General features: G+C 38.4%; 1 protein-coding gene across 6 annotated transcripts in view; it reads right to left on the bottom strand.

The window, feature by feature from the left end:
• The window catches only part of prom1a (prominin 1a), an 82780-nt gene that overhangs the window by 42795 nt on the left and 19557 nt on the right, over positions 1-20428 (bottom strand). For all 6 annotated transcript variants that reach the window (XM_042418823.1, XM_042418824.1, XM_042418828.1 and 3 more), the window contains exons 2-3: positions 7530-7588; positions 1870-2075 (exon numbers count right to left, since the gene is read on the bottom strand). In XM_042418823.1, coding sequence (XP_042274757.1) covers positions 1870-2075; positions 7530-7588 — 265 coding nt within the window. The remainder of the gene's footprint in view (positions 1-1869; positions 2076-7529; positions 7589-20428) is intronic.

The raw sequence follows: 20428 nt of genomic DNA, 5'->3' as shown, positions 1-20428 counted from the left end.
ATATGCAAATATTGGTGTAACTGCTGGACAAAAGATGTCTCATCCTTCACCGAAAAGTCCATTCTCAGTGTTTGTGCACTGGAGGCTTCAAGTTTCCACATCACACTTGTGTAAGTTGCAGAGTGAACCATAATTAGCCTCCAAACTAGTTGTGAATCATGATCATAGATCCACCACTTAAACTCAGATTTTCACAGAGAAACTTTCCACTTCCTGCAGATTAATGTGAAAACAGCCTTCTAGTGTCAAACTCTGCACATTCGTCATTCTGCACAGTGAAGCTCAAACATCCAACTGAAGGAATAAGAAGGAAAAACAGATTTTTGAGTGGAGGGAGACGTTTTCAGCCCACTCCTTATGACTTTTACCCTTCGTTTTACATCATCTTGTGTCATTTGAGCTGAAATCTCATTTGCTTCACTACCACTTCTCACTTGCCAGGATGGCATCTCTTCAATATTAAGACATCACAAGCTTTTTATGTGATAAATGTCAACAAAAAAGGAAATCAGCTTTAAGTCGTGACCCTCTCCTCACCTCTTTTTTAAATTTGTCACAGCCAAAAGATTTATCTTGCTGAACTGGAGATCTGTTTGTACACCTTTTAAACAGTGGTGAAATGACTTCCTTGCAATGCCTGGTGAAAAGTTAGATTTGGATACCATTTTTAAGTGATCTGGGTATATATATGGAATCTAAATCCTTTTAAGGACTGTGAAAGTTTAATTAAGTCACGATCTTCTCCTACAGTTATTATGCTACGATGCACTAACATCCTTGTTTACCTTACGCTAGCCTGAAGCTGCCTGTTTTCATGTATAAAATGTGTATTAAAAACTCTATTTTCCGACCAGCCACAGTAAAGAGGAGTCACTGACCAGGAACACTGAAGCGACAAATTAGTAGTAAAGCAGCTAATGACGGTTTCGATCACAGTCAAAACTGATGGAAAAACAGGGTTCGGGTGGAAAACAACTGGAGGTACTAAATTCCTAAATTACAACAATTAATTACAATCACTACTGGGTGAAACAATAGCAACTGAATACACAAATTAATTCTACGGTTTACTGCATTTCCCCCTGGATAAAATCATCAGCTAAATGCTTAAAATGTAAATGTAAAATGAGGAAATGACAGCTGGAGCAGTAATACAGTACAATAAACCCTGAAGGCAGATGCAGTGGGTATTATGGTTGTTATACAAAAAAGCAAAAGGAGAATAGTAAGGCGAAGACTGTGGCACTGAAGAGTGCATGAGTGAGAATGCAAATCATTTGAAATATATATATATATATATATATATATATATATATATATATAGTCATTTATAGAAAGAAGTCTTGTGATATCAAATAATAGAGTAAGACTATTTCCGGGATTTGTGAGATACCTGTTCATCTTTGGTTTGTTAGTGTTTCAGATAATCCTAATAATTATAAAATCAACATTTCTCACCACAATAAATGAAAGCTTTCAGTGTGAATTCCCTGCAGAGAAAGACCAATGCTTCACACTGAACAAGAGTATGAAGTGTGCTGCCACATAATATCTACAGTAGGACTTTACTATATATAGCAAACAGCATGGGGGATGGGGAGCGCTGATGACCGGCGTGTGTGCGTGAAACGGACTCACACGTTGACCAGGGGAGCATGTGTGTACAGTGCGTGTTTGCCTGAATGTACGTACATGCATGCATCTGGCACAGTAAAAGGTGAAGATGTAGATGGAATGTAATCCTAACGTACGTGTGCATGCATATACAGTACAAGTGTGCACACACTGTTACATCTTGCAGTTGTGCTCCTGAGCTCACATCCGTGTATTCTTGCCTATGTGTGTCATGTGTGCATGTGTCATACTCACGTGATGACCAGTGAGGTGGAGAAAAGCAGCGTTCCCAGCAGGCCACGCCGACAGTCTGCGTTCTTTCTCTGCCGCTGGTGCATCTCCCCGCCGCAGTTGTCACAGCAGCGGCACATGCAGAAGAAGAGGCCGACTATGGGCATCAGGATGGCGAACAGCAGGCCCACCGCTGCACATATAAGGAAGCCTATCTCGTAGTAGATGGCCTAGGGTCAGCGGGGGAGGAATGAAAAAAAACAATGAGATGAAGAATGAGGGACGAATTGTTGAGGAACCATAAAGGATAGAGGAGGTGAGAAGGGGGAAAAGAGATGAAAAGGGAAAGTGGGGATCAGAGGTGAAAAGGAGACAAAACAACAAGAGGGGAAATGGGGTAGGGGTTGTTGAGAGAAAGGATTGGATAGGAGGAGAGCAGATGAGTTGGGGAGTGAAGGAGAAAAGAAAGGATTAATAATGACGTACAGGAGAGGAAGGGAGGACACACAAGGAGGCAGAGGATAAAATGAGCAACAAATCTAAATATAGGATCCATGCGCTGGAAATTCTCTCCCTAGTCTTTGTCCAAAAGGGATTTGTGGATAAACAATACACACATTGTGTAACACTGCTCATTCCTGGTGAATCCTTTCTTCTAGTTCTTAAATACCACAAGACAATTCAATAATCAACTCCTTAACTATATTATGACACTATGTAAATGCCACAACTCGCAAAATCGGTGGGAGGATATTATTGTTCTTATATACTACTCCGCAAGCTGAAACTGAAAATGGCAAATCATTTGAAACTCACAGCAAGAAATTCTTGAAGGCTGTTTTTTACATAAATTTACAACAAACTGCAATATGCGCTGAGGATAGCAACACATGTAGTATATTGGGAAAATTGCTCAAATGAGTCAGAGCCATCCATGGAGCCCTGCGGTGCAGTTTTCCCACTCTAATGAAGGGGAAAGAAAGCATTTCTGATGAAAATCCTGCTTCAGTGGGAATGGACTAAAGGTAGTTTGTGAGCTGCAGAGAAACTCCATTCAAAGAAGTACTTAAGACCTGTATTAAGACATAAAAAAACAGATTTTTCTTGAAACAAGGGAATAAATCAGCCCTTGAGGTGAAACAATTACACTGGTTTCATTGTCAGTTTCATAAAAAAGGTGCATCCAATTTATTTCCAGTTGAGGAAATCAAGAAACCATGAAACAAAGGAGAAATTACCTCTTGACAGCGGCATTTTTCTGTCACTTGGTTCAAGATAGGATCTCAGTGAGAAATGTTTGGGTAGAAACTCCTGCTTAAATTGAAGAATTACTTGAGATATTGCTAGTTTCTTACTGTAGGAACACCCAACTAAAACTATTGCAGTCCATTGCAACAGCCTGTTTTATCCACCTCATTTATATTAATGAAGGCTGCAACTAACGATAATATTAGTTGTTTGGTCTATGAAATGTCAGAAAATGGTGAAATAAGTCAATCAATGTTTCCCAAAAGCCAAAGATGGTGTCCTCAAATGTCTTGTTTTGTCCCAACCAACAGTCCACAACCCAAAGATAATCAGTTTACTATCATAGAGGACTAAAGAAACCAGAAAATATACTAACATTTGGGAAGCTGGAATCAGAGATGAAATGACTCCAAATGACTATCAAATCAATTATCAAAATACTTGGTGATTAATTTACTATTAATCGATTAATCGGCTAATCGTTACAGGTCTAATGAAGTCAGACAAAATATTAGAAACACCAATAGCGCAATATAATTTTAACAGTAAAAACTAAAGGGTTTTAGCAAGGTGTACTTTATCTATTGGCAACTGAGTGTATATTACCTTTGGGGGAAAAAGTCAAATCCTCACTGGATAAGCTAGAAAATGCATAGTTGTCAAGGTAAATGCTACTGTTTCCTAATTCTTCAGTTTTTGAAAAAAATGCAGTTTTTACCTGAAGAACAAAGTACTACAAGGTCACATGCATTTGTAAGTTTCAGATACAGTATACAGTATCTACAGTGAATGGTTAGTTTAAGATTAGAGGCGGCAGTTAGAGCTTAATTATCAATAATTGGTCAGTAAGGTCAAAGATCTAGAATATTGTTATGACAAGTAAGATTAAAATGTATGGATTGTGCCATTAAGCTCAGGATTGAGTGGAGAAATGCTGACTGTCGTATAATTAGCTATGAGATACTTAGAAGACTCTGTATGTAGAGAGCTTTATTGTACTATACGCATATGATTCTGCTTTGTCTCTGCACATCTCTCATCACAAAGCCTCAATAATCCTCAGCTTTGATTGAATATTAGAAATATTCAAGGTGATTTAACACATATTCTTCACAAATTCCCCTCAATATATTGAGAGAGTTAAATCGCTGCTGTTGGCAGTAGAGCTTCCACCTCCCCTTGTCATTTACAACACTGCTCCCACTTAATCTGCCGTTATCTAAACCACACTCAGGACAGGCTTTGGAAATCTGCAAAATTGAATAGGGATTGGTAATTCCCACACCGTATGTAAGTTGTCACAGTGATGTTCAATAGCTTCTCATTATGAAAGGATCAAAGCAGGGTTGCTATCACTGCTCCTGAATGGACAAACTGCTCTCCCAGCTGGCCCCGACTGATTCGCACTAATCTTAATCGTCCTCATAAGTCATTGACCCTGCCTTCTCTAGGGACCTGCGGCTTTTGCTTTTTAACATGTAGGTTGACATAAAATGACTTCTGAATTTGTCAGGAAGGAGTATCCTCCTCAAGTTCTTTCAGAAATCTCTGTGCATACTTGGAAATCTCCGGTGGCAGGCATAATCCAAATTCTAAAAGATAATGTTTGGATGAGAGAGGCTCCTGGCTGTGTCAAGAACATGGTTTACAAGATGGTAGGTGGAAAAAGACTGTTAGTCACACACTTTCTGATCTTAAGGAATAAAATATGGGTGATTTCAGGGTCAGTGGAAACAAGTTTGAAGATGCAGAGATGCAAAGAGAGAAAGAAAATGAGGCACTGGGCATGTGTGAGTGTATATGTGTCCCATGTCATATAAAAGCGCCAATGTCAACCCAGTTGTTGAGGACACTGTGCAAATCTGAACGCTTGCATTATCATTCTGCTTCTGGGCTCTGCTTGTTATTGGGTGAATCTTCACACACACACACACACAAAAAAAAGGTCAAAAATGTTTGATTTTTTTCCACCAGCACTCTTCAAGGGCCTGCAGCTGCAACTATTTTTTGACTACAGCTTTGTCTTGGCAAGTCCCCAAAAGAGGAAGGTGACCTTCCAAAAAGAACAAACTGGGTGATGAGCAGCGTGTCTGAGTGGTGAAAACAGACAATTCTGTGACTTTGATCGGATTTAATGCCAGCAGCAGCCATGAGGCCTGCTGACGGGTCCTCGAGCAAGATGCTGTTACCCTAACTGCTCATTCACTGTAAGCTAAATGTCTGAGATACGGAAGGTGAATGAATGAATTAATTATCGTCATGAATCATTGTGTTCATTTGTGCTTCCTGTTCTGATTCATTATTGAGGGTTCAGATCCTGTTGGCAAATTGGTTTGGGAGTTGCTGCATAGCACTCTGGAACAAATATACAGTGAAGAGAAACATGATATTCTAAATTATGTCTTTGCAATCTGCAAAACCACAAAAATTAGCAAGCTTTTGACTACAGTTGGACTGTTTGCAGACTTTTATTCAAATCAAGACTTTATCAGGGGGATTTCACTGATGAGCCCATCTACAACAAATGAACAGTCAACAATCAGTGGAAACATCTGCTGTAGTTTCGGTTGAAATTACAACATAATCTTCAAAGGATGATACCGTAATGACTTGTTAAAAATTATTGATTTAGTATTTCTAGAGAGAAGACGCTTTTTAAATGGGAGTCATTTGGAGCCAGGGATTTTTTGGAGCAAGCATCTCGCAGCCGTCGGGGATGTTGTGCTTTAAGGTACTTCCGCATTGGTTTCAGCCTCAAACCGTGGTATTTGCCCCTTGATTGGGCCTATTAATGCCGAACAATGAGACGGATTTCCTTTTTAAAGCAAAGACAATTCTGTTATTTGTAAACACTGTTTTTTAGAAGCTGCTTTTAGGTGTTGTTATTGTAAAATCACATATTTCAGGCGGGACTGGAAAACTTATTACTGATGGTGGAGGAAATGGGATTTACATGGAGAATTTTCTTGAGCAATGCATTTGAAGCTCTCGGCGGATGGGTGTTTTTTTCAGCTCTAGGAGTTGTAGCAGCACTGCATACTGTGTCAGTGGTCCAGGTCAGTGTGTGGAGAATTATAGTAATAGAAACAGTTCTGCCAACATCAGCACGCAGAAGATGAAGTGTGTATGTGTGTTCATCCTCGCTGTGGTTTTGGGTGGATATTAGAGCAAATACTGCTGATGGTGGACCAGCTTATTCAGTGGTTTCAAAGCTATTTATTACATTTATGTTAATACAGTGTTACACATTTACAGAACAGATCACTTCTTTTATCATAAGGCTCTGTCATCTGTGTGGTAATCCATAATATTTAAAAAGGGTCAGAATGGAGCTTTTAATTTACAGCTGCAGCACTGAAACAGATTCATATTAACACGAAGGTTGAGACTGTTAAGTATAACTTGCAAAACCCATATTGGTATTTTTTCCATCCTGTTTGGTTTTGTTACAGCTATGACTGGAATTCATTGTTTTGTGTTGCAAGCTCCTCTTCCAGTTAGAGAGAACCACAATGACTGGTGACCCAGTCAGCATTGTTGCTCCTCCATGAAGTTAAAAGCTCTAAATCAGGATATGCTTCAAATGACACAGGTGTTACAGTTTTGGTAGTTGCAAGGTGGACAGGATGACTGGGACAGAGTCATAGGGCTGCACAATAAATCATATACTTCAACAATAAATAGGTTAAAATAACAGAAAACATATAAAATGTAAAGCAAAGTGTAGAATGAACTAAAGAGTTTATTATTTAAGTTATAATTGTGCAGCCCTAGTGACTCAGGACAGTGGAGCATGATGAGACAGGGGGATGGGTTGGACTGTGAGTCCAGTGTGCAGACTTTACCTGAAGGGTCAGCACTATGTTCTCTGGCTGAGGGAGGCCAGATCAGATCAGAGAAGATCAGATGAAGAGGGCATGCAGAAGACAAAGGCAACGCAGCGTCAAAGAAAGAGCAAAGCCACAAAACAAAAACATGTGGACGAAAGAGAACAAAATTAAAGAAAAATTAAAAAAAAAAAAACTGGCATGCATATAACACATATTGCATATTGTAACACTGCACACAGACAGCAAATTATCCTGCAATTAAAAGGAAGGTACAGACCTCACACAGTATTTTTACATCTCAAGGATGGTGAAAAAGCTTTAAAAAGTTTTAAGGTGTTTTTCATAAAAACTAGAATGATGTATGTGCCAGAAGCAACTACCATTTTTTTGTGTGGTGCCAGCAAAAAAATGGTCTTGCCTTGGCTTGTAAAAGCTATCAACACCTTGCTTCAGAAAAGTCATGGACCACAGAGTATCTCAGAGGTATATTTCGTCTGTAATTTATATTGTAAATTGCTGCATCCAATCAGAAAAAAAACATAAATAAGGTGAAGAAAAAGGCACAGCAAAACAAGCATTTTAATATACGCAGACACACACAGTTACCTTTTGATATTCCGTCTGAATGGCTCCAAACCTGTCCTTCGCCACTTTGACAAGAAGATCTGCAACAGAAAACATAAAACATAACATGAAGAAATCTGTTGTTTCTTTTTCTATAATTGCTATGTGTTTGCTCAAGGTGTTTCCTTCACCAGTTGAACTCATTTCTATGGTCCTCTTATTGGATAATCGAGGCAGCTTCTATGTTTATATATATGAAACTCTTTTGATGCTTGCCTGTATCTCCAAACATCATAAATTAATGAATATTCCAGCGGTAAGCGAGACAGTGAGCTGGAGTTTTCTCATTGTTATTCAAGTTGTGCTCCAACACACCTGTCACATATTCACATGTGCAGAGACTTTTTCAATTCAAGTTTTTCTATGATGAAGTATAACATGCACGGTGGGATACCTTTATCCAACCCATTATGATGTACCATGATTGCAGTGTCCCCTTCATCCCCTTCTCTACCCTCTGGGTTTAGATACAGGAAAGTCTGACAAGGTGCCCCACTCTTTATTTATTTCTGGACTGACATTGTGTTGGGATCCTGTGTTGTTGGTGTTGATATGCTGGTTCCTTTTGGATCAGAACTCCCAGCAAAACTTATTTCAGATAACCAGTATTGTGGAAATGAAAGTCCTTCTAACTTCACCTGTTAAGTGGCTGTTTCTATTACCCTTGAAACTATAATAGCGAGGGCTGTGAGATATGTGACAACAGAAAAACAGCTATCGTTTCATATTATGCTCTATCATTATTTCATTGTGTTGCAAATCACACTCTTTAAGGCAATATTTTTTGTCATTTGGAGTCTGTCCATCTTTTGTGTGATATATAGACTAAAAACTGCATTTTGCTGTCATTTATGGTCGCTTTACTCTTCTCTGCTCTCTGTGGTTCACTGCAAACAGCGCAGCAGAGGAGAGACAGTGAACCACGTGAAGTACTCGAGTTGATGACAACTACACTTGTTATGTTACTGTAAGTGCAATAAAAGCTTTGCGAGTTAAATGCCAAGAAGAGTAATTTAATTCACGCAAAAGATGAACAGACAGATGAAGATATAACTGAGGATGAACACACAGTTCTCCACATACAACACTGGCTGTCTGTCTATGTATTCCACACATGTGCAGCGGGCCCACTTGCAGGTGCATGCAATCTGCACAATAATAAATTAGCATCATTAAATTTGTCCTTCAGGCGGACATGGGCAGTTAATGAAATTTACATTAAGTCCCTGACATACTCCAAAAAGGACAAAGACATCATGGATACGCATGTGGTTCTGTTCATCCTGAACTCACTGTCTGTGGACGTGTTTCAGCTGGCGTGCTTGTAGGAATGTGCAGTCAGTGCAGTCATAAATTTTTGGGTGAACTCTTGCAGATATAGGCAGATGACAAGCATTACTTAACTTGGACCCTTGCGACTAGGATGCAGAAATGATAATTCACCTTTTTTTACCCTGTATGGCTTTCCAGTTAATCACAGGGCTATCACAGATTTAAAAAACAAAGGGAAAAAAAACACTTGGACTCTCATTTCTGTCTCCAGTCCACCAAACCTGCATGTGCTTGTTCTGTTGTAAGAAACCAATATGGGTGCAGGACTTATTAAATATGAAGGTGACATACAGTGAAATGGGGAGTTACCTGACAATTACTGAACTGTCTTGAAATGCTGATACACAAAGTTTGCACTAACTGTATGTTGTAGCCAACATGTGCACACACAAAAAACAAATGATTCAGCGAGATAAGCTGCTCTTCTATTGGTTGCAAATCCATTTTCAACAGTTCAATCACATTCAATCAGACAATCAGTTAAAAAAATTGAAATCATAAAGACCTCACAAAACAACACACAAACAGTATCTCCTCTTAAATACTGTTTGTTGCTGTTCTCTTTCACATCTACACCTGGAGCGGCGCTGACTCTGACTCATCATATAATGATGACAGAGACAGCAAGTCTTCTCAGAGGCAAAAGGTTTCCAAAAATAAGTTGCAAAAGACATATCGGTTTTTCCCTCTTGTGCAATGCAGTGTTTCTTTTTGCTGAAGAAAGAATATGTCCTACAGAAGAACTGTTGACAGGAATTGTTTAATTTAATACAAAACAGACTTATGATCATTGCCTATTATTCAAAGCATGAGATTTGTATTAATAGCCGGATGCTTCAGGGTTACACTCACCCAGTTATTACAGCTGTTAAGGAAGAGAGGAGCTCATGTCTAATTGCCTTTATTTAAATATTTATTAATGCAGGATTATTTGACTGAATACAGCTCTTATTTCTCAGTCAGTCTTCCTCACACTTGTATGACCTGCCCAGTATAACCACAGGCTTGTTCTGGTTGCCACAGAGCTATAAGAGGTGCAACTTAATGCCTTGCTTCGGGGCAGTTTGATACTAGTTGTTACAGTAAGCGAACAAATGAAGTTTGTGATTTTCACAGTAAGTCTGAGAAACAAGACTACGTTATAGGTCAGCCTGAAAACAAATGTTTCCAGCTTCTAGGTTAGTTCCCCCCCCCAAGGAAGGCAGTATTGTGTGTTTTGGGGTCAGGTGTAAAATGATCCAGGGTTTTGGAGAAAATAAAAGGACAGTGAGCCAAGCCCAGCTGTCATCTTTTCCTGTTTTTTCTGTTCTTGTTTTGTTTTTCAAAAAAAAGCCTCTGACCTTGTGGTGAAGGTGTGTTTAAATTCTCTTTGTCTTCAGGAGACACAAACAGTAACTGTGGTAAACAATATCTCTACAGCTGCACAACAAGCATTCAGGTCTAAACACTGTTTGACACAACATGTCAAAAATATGAGTAGTGCCTTTTTTTTTTTGTGCTGACCTCATTGAAAGGCTGATGTTTGTGGGGAAGGAGGTATGAGCTGTAGAAGGAAAATATCAAAAGGAGAGAGAGACCAGTCAGCAAATTATTGCTTAACATTTTCTTTAATGTATCCCAGTCTCGACGAACAGTGGAAAAAGCTTTCTGGTGCCTTTTAAAAAGACCCTCCGAGCCTCAACTCTGTCTCATCTGAATTACATTCATATGCAGCTACATTGGCTACAATGCATTTGATCAAATACAGAGTAATTGTCACTCGGATTTGGGCTGAGCGATATCTCGAACTTTGATGTGATTAGTTACACTACATGTGCACCTGCCGCAGTTTACGGGTCTGTCTTTACTCCAGGTGCCTAGTTGTCTTTGGCTATCTCGTAGGGAATTTAATGGTTATGTCTACAAGAAGGACAGACTGAAAATGCTTACTGATCTGTTCTCTCAGTTCGTGTTCGTTGATGAGGTATCATCTCTGGTTACGAGGGTTGAAGTTCTGGGAGTCGACGGAAGAGTTTCCTGATTCTACTTTGTTCAGTTTGTCTTTACCTGCTATGTAACGCTAGCTAGCAACAGTCTGCTGATATCAAGACTGATGTTTTGTTTAAAAACACAAACAACAGCAGATCAATTAGTGAACAGACCTTTCTGCTCTATCTGTGCTGAAACTGATTATTAAACCGCATGTGTTCCACAGTCAATAGCTGTGTGGTTTAACCTGTATTTTATGCGTAATGATGACCTTTTCAATTATCGTTCATTATTCTTGCTCAACTGTCTTAACAATGTGGTTTTATGAGGTTTCAATCCTGAATTCAATCCTGAATATGGCAGGCAAACAAAAATTTATTAAAATCATGAATCGAACTGGATTATATTATTACTATTGTATCACTTGCAATGATTTTTTCAAATGCAGGAAGTAGTGTGGCATTTATTTAACAGCAAAAAGTTATGAGAAGGTTGAAGTGGTTTGCTGGGCGTCTAAAGCACATGATTTAAACATTGGACTCAGAGGTTTGCATCTCATCACATGCTTCAATTTAACTAAGACACCAACTTTCCCGAATTTCAACTAAGGGCTATTTACCAGAAGCAACCAAAGCGTAATCCCAGTGGCGGTACATTTTCTATGAAATATGTTAGTGAAGGCAAATTGAACATCAACCAAATTGATGGGTAATACTTCAGTCGCCAGCCCAGAAAGACTCGAGATGAGTGCACAGTACAGTTTGTGTGTGATACATGCAGAATAGATGAATCAGTGGCAGATTTTAAGCAGGTTTTAACTCAACTAAGTTACTTTCTGCCTCTGAGAAAAGTTTGTACAACCGAAACTCCAATTTCTCATGAATGAATGAATGAACTTGGTTGGGAATACTCAGCTAAGAGGAAGAGAGCAAAATGATGAAAAGAGGTACTAGAGGATGGATGAATACACTGTAACAGAGGAAAGAGAAGGAAAGGACAGAGAAAGATCAAAGACAAGAGGGATGAGAGGGGAGAAAAATAAGAGGTGAAAGACAGAAAAGCAACAAGGAGAGAGGGCTGGATTGAATCCAACCTCTGTTTTCAGTGAGAGGCGTCTAATCCCTCTCCATGAAGGAAAAGCTCACTTGATGCTTTTTTCCACCCACGTTAACTCTCTCCTCCCCACCCTCTCTGCTGGTACTCGTCACTTTAAAGAAAAGTAGATAAATTGTGGCCTTTGACCCTTGGAAACTAATTTGTTTTTTGTCATGTTTACCATAAACTAGTTTCAGCAGCTGCTTATTCTCCGTGGATTAAAAACTGTTCTCTCAGCAAAATGCAGATATAGTATTGAAGTTGTTAATGTAAATGTAGGAGAGATATTAATGTAAATGTAAATGCATCGCCGAAGCCAGCTTCAATAGCTCCTCAGCTCTGAACCAAATCGAGGTTGAGGTTTTACAGCAGATTTAATGAAGCTTTGCAGGGAGCTCAAGATAAAGCAGAACCTGGCAAGATGAATTTTTTATCAGTTTCTCTAGAAGTGAATCGCCCGCCCACAGGACTCCAGCAGTTCTCTATCTTGGTTCTGCTGCTCGGCATTAGAATAGCGGAGGAAGAAGCTATTTTGATGGCCATGAACAGTGGGGTTTTTTCCAGGGCACTGAACGCTCACCAGGATCAAAACTTTACTCTCACCAGGGCGGTTCAATTAATCGTGTTCACAAGCATACATAGTTTGTTTTCTTTGGTGAAAATATAGAGTAGCACATTTGGCTCTGTAAAATGTTTTTTTAATAGTTGTTTGGTATTCAGTTGTGAATCAGGGCTTGTGAATAAAACACAAACTCAGCTACAGTAGTGCTTTTTGAAAATGGGATCCTGTATGATTCTGACAGCAGGGAGTCAAAACTAATCTGATTCCGGTCCATGTAACCTTGGCGAAGCATTTGCATTGATTTGTTTGCACTCTTTCCCTCAATTTACCTTCTGTGGTGTTCATCCTGGCTAAGAACAAATAAAAATGAGCTTAATAAGACCATCCCAGATTGCACTTTGCCACAAATTGATTTTGTTCTGCTTGTCTTTCCAGCATGAGTACCTGCTGTTGGCCAGGTGTCAGCATCCTTCTCTCTCTACTTTTTTTTTTTTATATGCAATAAGCAAACACACAGCTTACTTAGACGTGGACCAACAACTGTATTAATTTGATTTTGTCAATTAAAATCTTTTCATTTAAACATTACCTGATCGCTACTGTGTATACTGCTATTGCTGACTAGGGAGAAGAGGGTGTTTCCTAGAAAATGTAAACAATATCATGTAGATACACTGAGCTGCTATAGTTCAGGAAAAAGATCATGCTTATTTGAGGGACAATACTACAAACTTTCTACAGTATATCAACCTGTCACTGCACAGTATATTGAAAGTCATACCACAATTTGTCATATTTAGGGAAAATTAGAAACAATGTTAAAACATACAAAAATTAAAACACTGAATGGTAATAAAGAGTTGGTAATCCAAAGTAACAGAGGCCAAGTACTCTATTTGTATTGACAACAATCCATAGTTTGTGTGTCTTGTGTTTCATTTATTAACTACAGACATACAAGAGGAAAATTATCACAGCAAACTAAACTGCAATGTTTGGCTGTTAATCCTCCTAGCAGCCCCTCAGGGTGTCCATGGAAAAAAAAGGCGATTAGTGCCATGGATTAAATGATCTGAGTGAAGTGTTCAAGCCTACGCCTTTGGTGACTGAATACAATAAACACCAAGTTCATCTGTGCATTGATTGTCTATAAGGATTTGCAGCAGGAAGGCTCCTGTGTTGGTGAAACGTACACAATAGCGTTAAGCCACCATAACCGCCACATACAGTCTTCCAATTCTTATGACATGAAATAGAAGATGGTGGCCATGAATCATTTTGGGTAAATTTAAAAACACAGAATATAGAACTGAGATCAAATAACTTCTTAACCTCAGATATTTTTTAGAGTGTATCAAGATCAGATGAACTACGCCACAGCAGACTAGTCTATGGGGAGACGGATCACAATGCTGGATTATTTGTTTTGGCATCGTCATTCAAAGCAAAGTGTGAGCAGGGCAGAGTTCAATGTGTTAGACATTAACACGTTACATGACTCTTAATAGGCACACTTTGATGTTGTTGGCTTGGGCACGAAGCCTCTGTCTCTGTACTATATCATCAAGGCTATCATCACCAGGGCTCTGTGCAACCACAAATCTATCTATTCTATCAAATACATAGTAATGCACCTTTTGCATAGTATGTAAAGGGTGAGATATTGTTGCTATTGATGCTACTGCTGATATAATACCTGAGATTTGGTACCAATGCCAAAACTAAACTTTCTGATACTGTAAAATTATCATCCTTAAGATTTTCATGAAATCTAACCCGTTTTTTGACACTACTGATCTTCTGCATTTTCTTTTTAGAAAGTTATACTAAATAATTACTTCTCTGTTAGAGCTTCACAATTAGTTGATTAATCGAAAATTAATCAGCAACTGTTTTGATAATTGCATAATCATCAGTCATTCTTTTAAATAAAAATGGCAAAAAAACATCTGGTTTCAGCTTCTCAAATGTGATAATTGGGAACTATAACAGATATTTTTCACTATTTCTGATATCGGGGTTTTAGATTTTATAGACAAGCCAATTAATTGATTAATTGAGAGGATAATTAGATTAAACAATAATGAAAATAAATGTTAGTTGCAGCCCTTCTCTTTGTATAGTAGTTTTTATAGCTTGATTCAAATAGCCTCCACGTGCACAAGGGATTCACAGGAAATAATGCATGCATGTGATCCAATGTAATTTTATCTCATTGAAATCAGCCTCACTGTTTATTGTTAACTCTACTACAGCAGTATCGGATCGGTATTAAGTTACTGCAACTTGCAAGCATGGTGTGTTTTTTTTTATTGTACAGTAGTCACTGAAAAATTCAGTGTAATTAAGGTTGACACTGACAGTGATCCTTGATCAAAAGAATGCATCTACAAAAAAAAGACAAGGTCATTTTTGTCCTTTTTTGATAGTTTATCAGTTGTAAATATTGCAGGGAGTAATGAAACAAGAAGGAGCAGCCATCTACAACTTCTCAGCAAGGTAACACACTTTACTGTGAAAAACTACTTGCATGAAATCAGATTGCAGTTGCTCAATTATGACTTCTTTACTAAAATATCAAGACTTTGTTTGGCTGCGCTGTAAACAGAGATACATCAGTTGCTCTTCTGTTGTAATTCTGACAAAGTTACTCCTCACGGTGTGTTTTCTGCCTGCAGATGTCTGGTACCTGTAGTATTAAACCACACTTTCTGTTACCACGATAACCACAGGTGTCGCCAAATCAACCAGGACTGAAAATTTTAAGGAACTTCAAGAAATATAAACATGTTTTTCTACAAATCCCTTTTTTCATTCAACAAATAAAGCCAAACTTCTCAAATGTTAAATGCTATATAAATATAAGCAGTTGTACAAAAACTCTGCTTATATAAAATAGTTTAAAACTAAAAATTAAAACAAAATTATTATTTAAATCAGGAACTTTCGAAGACCTTTTGAAAACAAATACTAAATAATAACAAGAACTCTAAATTTAAATGAACAGGTATTATTTATTTAGTGTTCTGTCAGTCTTTACTGTATATCGTCTGTAAAAATAGTGTCTTTTTTACCATTATTTACAAGAAATAATTATTTCATGCAGAACAGTGTATCTTATTCAAATAATAATGAATATGTTTTTATTCTAAAAGACGTTATAGTATACAGTATGCACGTGATGGACTTTGCATGATTAATAATAGAAAAGTCTTCAAAAAAGAACAAGGATATTTTTCGTGAAGCTGCAGAAATATAACTGATGTGATGTCAAGTCGCTGATAGTGTTCCTGCTGTTGATCAGTGATGTTTTGTTTCATCATTTTCTTTGTCTTTGTTTGACTGAACTCTTATTCATCTCAGCAGTCAGTCAGACTTCCAGCTCTACAACAGTTTTTACAGTGTGTGATGGGAACAGGAATCTTTGTGTTATGAGACTGTCTGCGTAACCAATAGGACATCCTGTGATTGTTATTGAAGCAGAGCTGTTGAGATGACTGACCTTTGTAAACGCGGCACTGAGGCTCAAACAGCTTCAACTATTCAAGAATATCATGTAACGTACAGTCTCGAAAAACCAATAACCTTGTTCCTGTGGGAGAAAACAGCCTTTTTTTTCTAAATAAATGTCAGACAAAACAGGTCCAATTGACAGTGTAGCTGCTTGTCGGGGGTGAGACATGTAGCAGAGAGTTAAGGTTGTAAAAACCACAAAAGAGATTACATTTGTACCAAACCTACATTTTAAGTTTTCACTTCTCAAACAAATACTCTTCCCCTTCTACTTTTTATTAATTATGTTGGGGCTTTGAGACTCTGCCTCTTACTGTTGTTTACCTGTGAGTTTAGAAACCTTTGAATCTAAACCTCATCTACTGCTGCACTCCCTCGAAATCCATCTGCATAAGAGCACAAATGTAAATGCAAAAAGATACATCTTCATGTTCGATTCCAGATGTTATCGTCATTTTGATGAAACCTTTAATTCTGATATGCAGTATTTGTAGACAGAACAACATGCTAGCTGTAATGTAAACATGTAGGATGGTTATATTTTGGTAAAAGTCAAACAACAATTTTGTTTGATGACGGAGCAAATTAAAACTAATTTAAGCTTTGGATAGCATCACTTTGTTTACAGTGTAGCCTGATGATAGCTGCAACTAATGATTATTTTAATTACTGATTACTCTGCTGATTATTTTCTTCCATTGATTAATCCGTTTGTCTATAAAATTTAAAAAAATGTGAAAAATGCCTGCTATAATCTCCTGCAGCCCAAGATTACATCTTTAAATGTCTCGTTTTGTCTGACCAACAGTTTGTCCATTCAGTTTACTATCAGATGTTTGGTATTTTTGCTTTAAAAAACAGTTGTCGTTAATATTTGGCATAAAATTGATAGTCAAGAGACGAAATTTCTAAATGACCTCAAACATATTTGTGGCATTTCTGAACAACAGTTTCTTTTTACTTATCATTTGACATATAAACAACATTTGCAATCAGCTAATATCAATCAATATATTGGCCTAGCTGATAAATCAGTCTAGCTCTGGTTCATGGTGTTGAATACATGATGTGATTATTTCTGCTTTCAGTAAGCATAATAGTGACTGTAGAGTAGTGCAGAAACTGGAATGGGAGTAGAGTAAATCCTGACTGAAGCGACAGAAAGCAAGTCACAGACATGTGCGCTCCTTTCTGCTAGATGCTGTTAATGCTGCTGGTGACAGAATTGAAGCTTATTTTACATCCTGACTTATTTTAAGTTGCTCTACATAAGAGCATAAGCTAAATGGCTGAAATTGAAGTGCAGAAAGTGTAAAAGAGGAAGAGACAGAAGGAAGGTCTGCCGAAGGGAAAAAAAAAAATTATCTGGAACAAGCTGAGACAGATGGACACAGAAAAATAGTGGAGAGAGAGAGTCAGGGCGAGAAAGATTGAGATAGATAGATAGATAGATAGATAGATAGATAGATAGATAGATAGATAGAGTGTGAATACAAAGAGTAAAGTGATTCTAACGTGATAAATACATGTACAAATAGATGGAAAGATGATAGATAAATATGAAAGAAGGAAAATGTTGTTTACCAACATTATTGTCATGGAAACTGAGGTTCTCCTGCTCTTGTGGCCAGCAGAACCTATGAACTGCATATTTAAAAAAAAAAAAAGAAATTCCAATCAACTTGCTCCAAAAGCCACCAGCCGAGTCAACAAAACTCTAATATTCCTCCTACTAAGCCCCAGCAGTCGTCTGTGACAACACCCGTTGCTAACGGGCTTATTAAAAAAAGAAAAAGAAATACGTAAGTAAGCCTGGCCATGAGATACATTTCTACACCACAAAACTTCATTCAGCTCCTCTCTGCTTGTAAGGCGAACGGTGCAACAAAGCAGACAGCCAGTTTGGGGATTTTTCCTGAACAGAGGGACGCTGTTACCAGCTACATGGATTCTCCCCTGCTGAGTTATCTGAAGACAGACACACACACACACAAACAGGAGAGACTTTATATTCAGAATTAAATTCAGCAGGAGTTGTAACATTAAAGCAGACAGGGAACTCTGCTCAGCCTTTCTGTCGCTGAAGTGACAGAAACCAGGATGTCTGCTTGTGCCCTCATTTTAATAACCCATGAGATTTTCATATGCTGTATTTAAAGCTATTATAATCAATATTATTATATTGATTTTGGATTGAATGATGTGTACTGTGAAAGGGGTTGTTCATAGTGATTTTAAAATTTTTCCATTATTAGTTGGTAGTGGCTAAATTTCTCCATTAGCCACTACCAAGGTAGCCGCTACTTTTCATCAGGCAAAACAATAGCGTGACAAAAATCCATGGCAAAAGAGAACAAAAAACCCCACAAAAACCCAGTGGTGAGAAGAAACCGAAACAGTAAAGCTGCGGGCTGAAAAAATCAAAACAAGCTGATGACAAAACACTTCTCAGACCTGAGGTGAACTGCAGGGTATCCGTATCTATATAAATATGTTTGGGTTCATCACTTATTATCGTTATTAGTAGTTCTGTTGTTGTTGATTCGTAGTATTGTATTTGGTGTGGAAGGAAAATATTTTCAGTGAATTGGCCCTTTAAAAAATACAGCACGCTCCTTGCCCAGCACTAAGTTGCAGACAGACAAAGTTAGCAACTAGCTGGTGAAAATTGTGGAGCATTTAGCAGCTTAAGAGCCAGTTATTTCCATCAAGAGTTAGATAAACATTGATAATTGTAGCTTTTATTAACACAAAGGTCATATCCAACCAACCAGAACCAACAGAAAATGCACCAGCTAAGAAAACTTGAACTTCATAAACAAAATAAAATCTAATAAAGTACCACCCATGCTTGCAGGTAAAGTACAGTACAAAATCACCACAGCAAATAAAGCTCACCAACAAAGATGAAGGCACATTAAAACAAATTAAGATTACATGTATTACCACTTTAATAGCATATGTCACTCCAATATGTTCTGCTGTCAAGTCATGTTAGTACCCAGAATACCTTCTGACACCTTTGAGATGTGTCATCGGCTCTGTAGCTGTGAACAGACATGAGGTACAGCTGTGAAAGTCCAGTAACAGAATGAGATAAAAGCATTCAAGGAGCATTTCTTCATTCCGTTGCTATGCAACTAAAAAGTTTCAGTAATTTTAGATAATGACTTGGCGTTTTTGTGTTTACTAGAAACGTGTTTACTAGAGAGTTCAAAGTGAAGGCAGACAAGGAAGATTGTGAGAGAGAAGAGAATGATGCAACAAGGGTCGTTGGCCTGATTCATATCCAGGATGTCACATTTAGATGATATGGTATGGCAATGCAATCTGAGCTACAAGGCATATCTCAATTTAAAGGGACACACCACTGACCCATGGAGGCCAGTTTACTAGTCAAAGGGAATACTAGTCAGTTCCGACGCTCTGTAGGAGCTTTGTCAAGTCTGAGAATATCAGGGTTATCTCAGCTTGGTTTTGGTAACTACACACTTTTCACAAAAAGCCTGCTGGACCATCAAACTGGAGTTGTAGAGCTTTAATGACTTGGCATTTACCCAGCTGGGAGAGTCTAACAAAAAGATGTAGGTGGTATGGAATGTAGGATCCAATGGTTTTGGAGCTTGAGCCACACTAAAGGGCTAAAAGTCAGGATATCTCTGCTTTTGCTACATCACTATTTAAAAGACAACTGAGAGAAACTGTTTTGCTTTGCTCCAAAAAGAGACCTGTGTGATTGTCTCAAACCACCACATCCTACACGCACATTGGCAACCTACCTCTCATTTCCTTTTTTCCTGTTTATACACGCCAAGGTTCCAGGACCTCTCTATGGGATTGCAAAATAAAGCTTTATCTTACAGCTTGCAGTGTGATTCACATGATGGGAAAGAAAAATAAATCCTACTGTAGCTCTGCAACACACATTTTGATTCTTGTCTGACCTTTAGCTTTTTTTGGGAGCGGGGGCTTCTTTTGGCCTCCATTCTTTCCATGCAAATGGAAGCAGCAGTGGCTAAAAAACATCTTTGTTGGATAGGGCAGACTATCCACATGCCTGACCACCATCTACCCCACCAAGCCCTCCATGGGCAACTCAGTGATGCAAAACGGGCTGCCAACGGGAAAAAGAGGCGCTATAAGGACTATACCAAAGACCTCCTGAAGGGTAAACCCCACCCATCTTGAACCTCTGGCACTTGATAGATCAGCCTGGTAGGTCACTTGTGCCAGGGTGATCGAACAAATACATTATACCAGCCAACAGAGGAGGACCAAAAGCCATGCCCAACGACACTAGAGGACCGCCTGCATTACACGCCCAATATTTGGGCTCCCTTGCCCCACCTGTGGATGAGTGCGTGGCTCACACATCGGCCTCCACAGCCACATGAAGTGGCATCATGTATTC

This window comes from Thunnus maccoyii, chromosome 8 (genome assembly GCF_910596095.1).
Source record: "Thunnus maccoyii chromosome 8, fThuMac1.1, whole genome shotgun sequence".
NCBI lineage: Eukaryota > Metazoa > Chordata > Actinopteri > Scombriformes > Scombridae > Thunnus > Thunnus maccoyii.
Note: the sequence above shows the minus strand (reverse complement) of the source record. Positions and strands in the feature narration are given on the sequence as shown.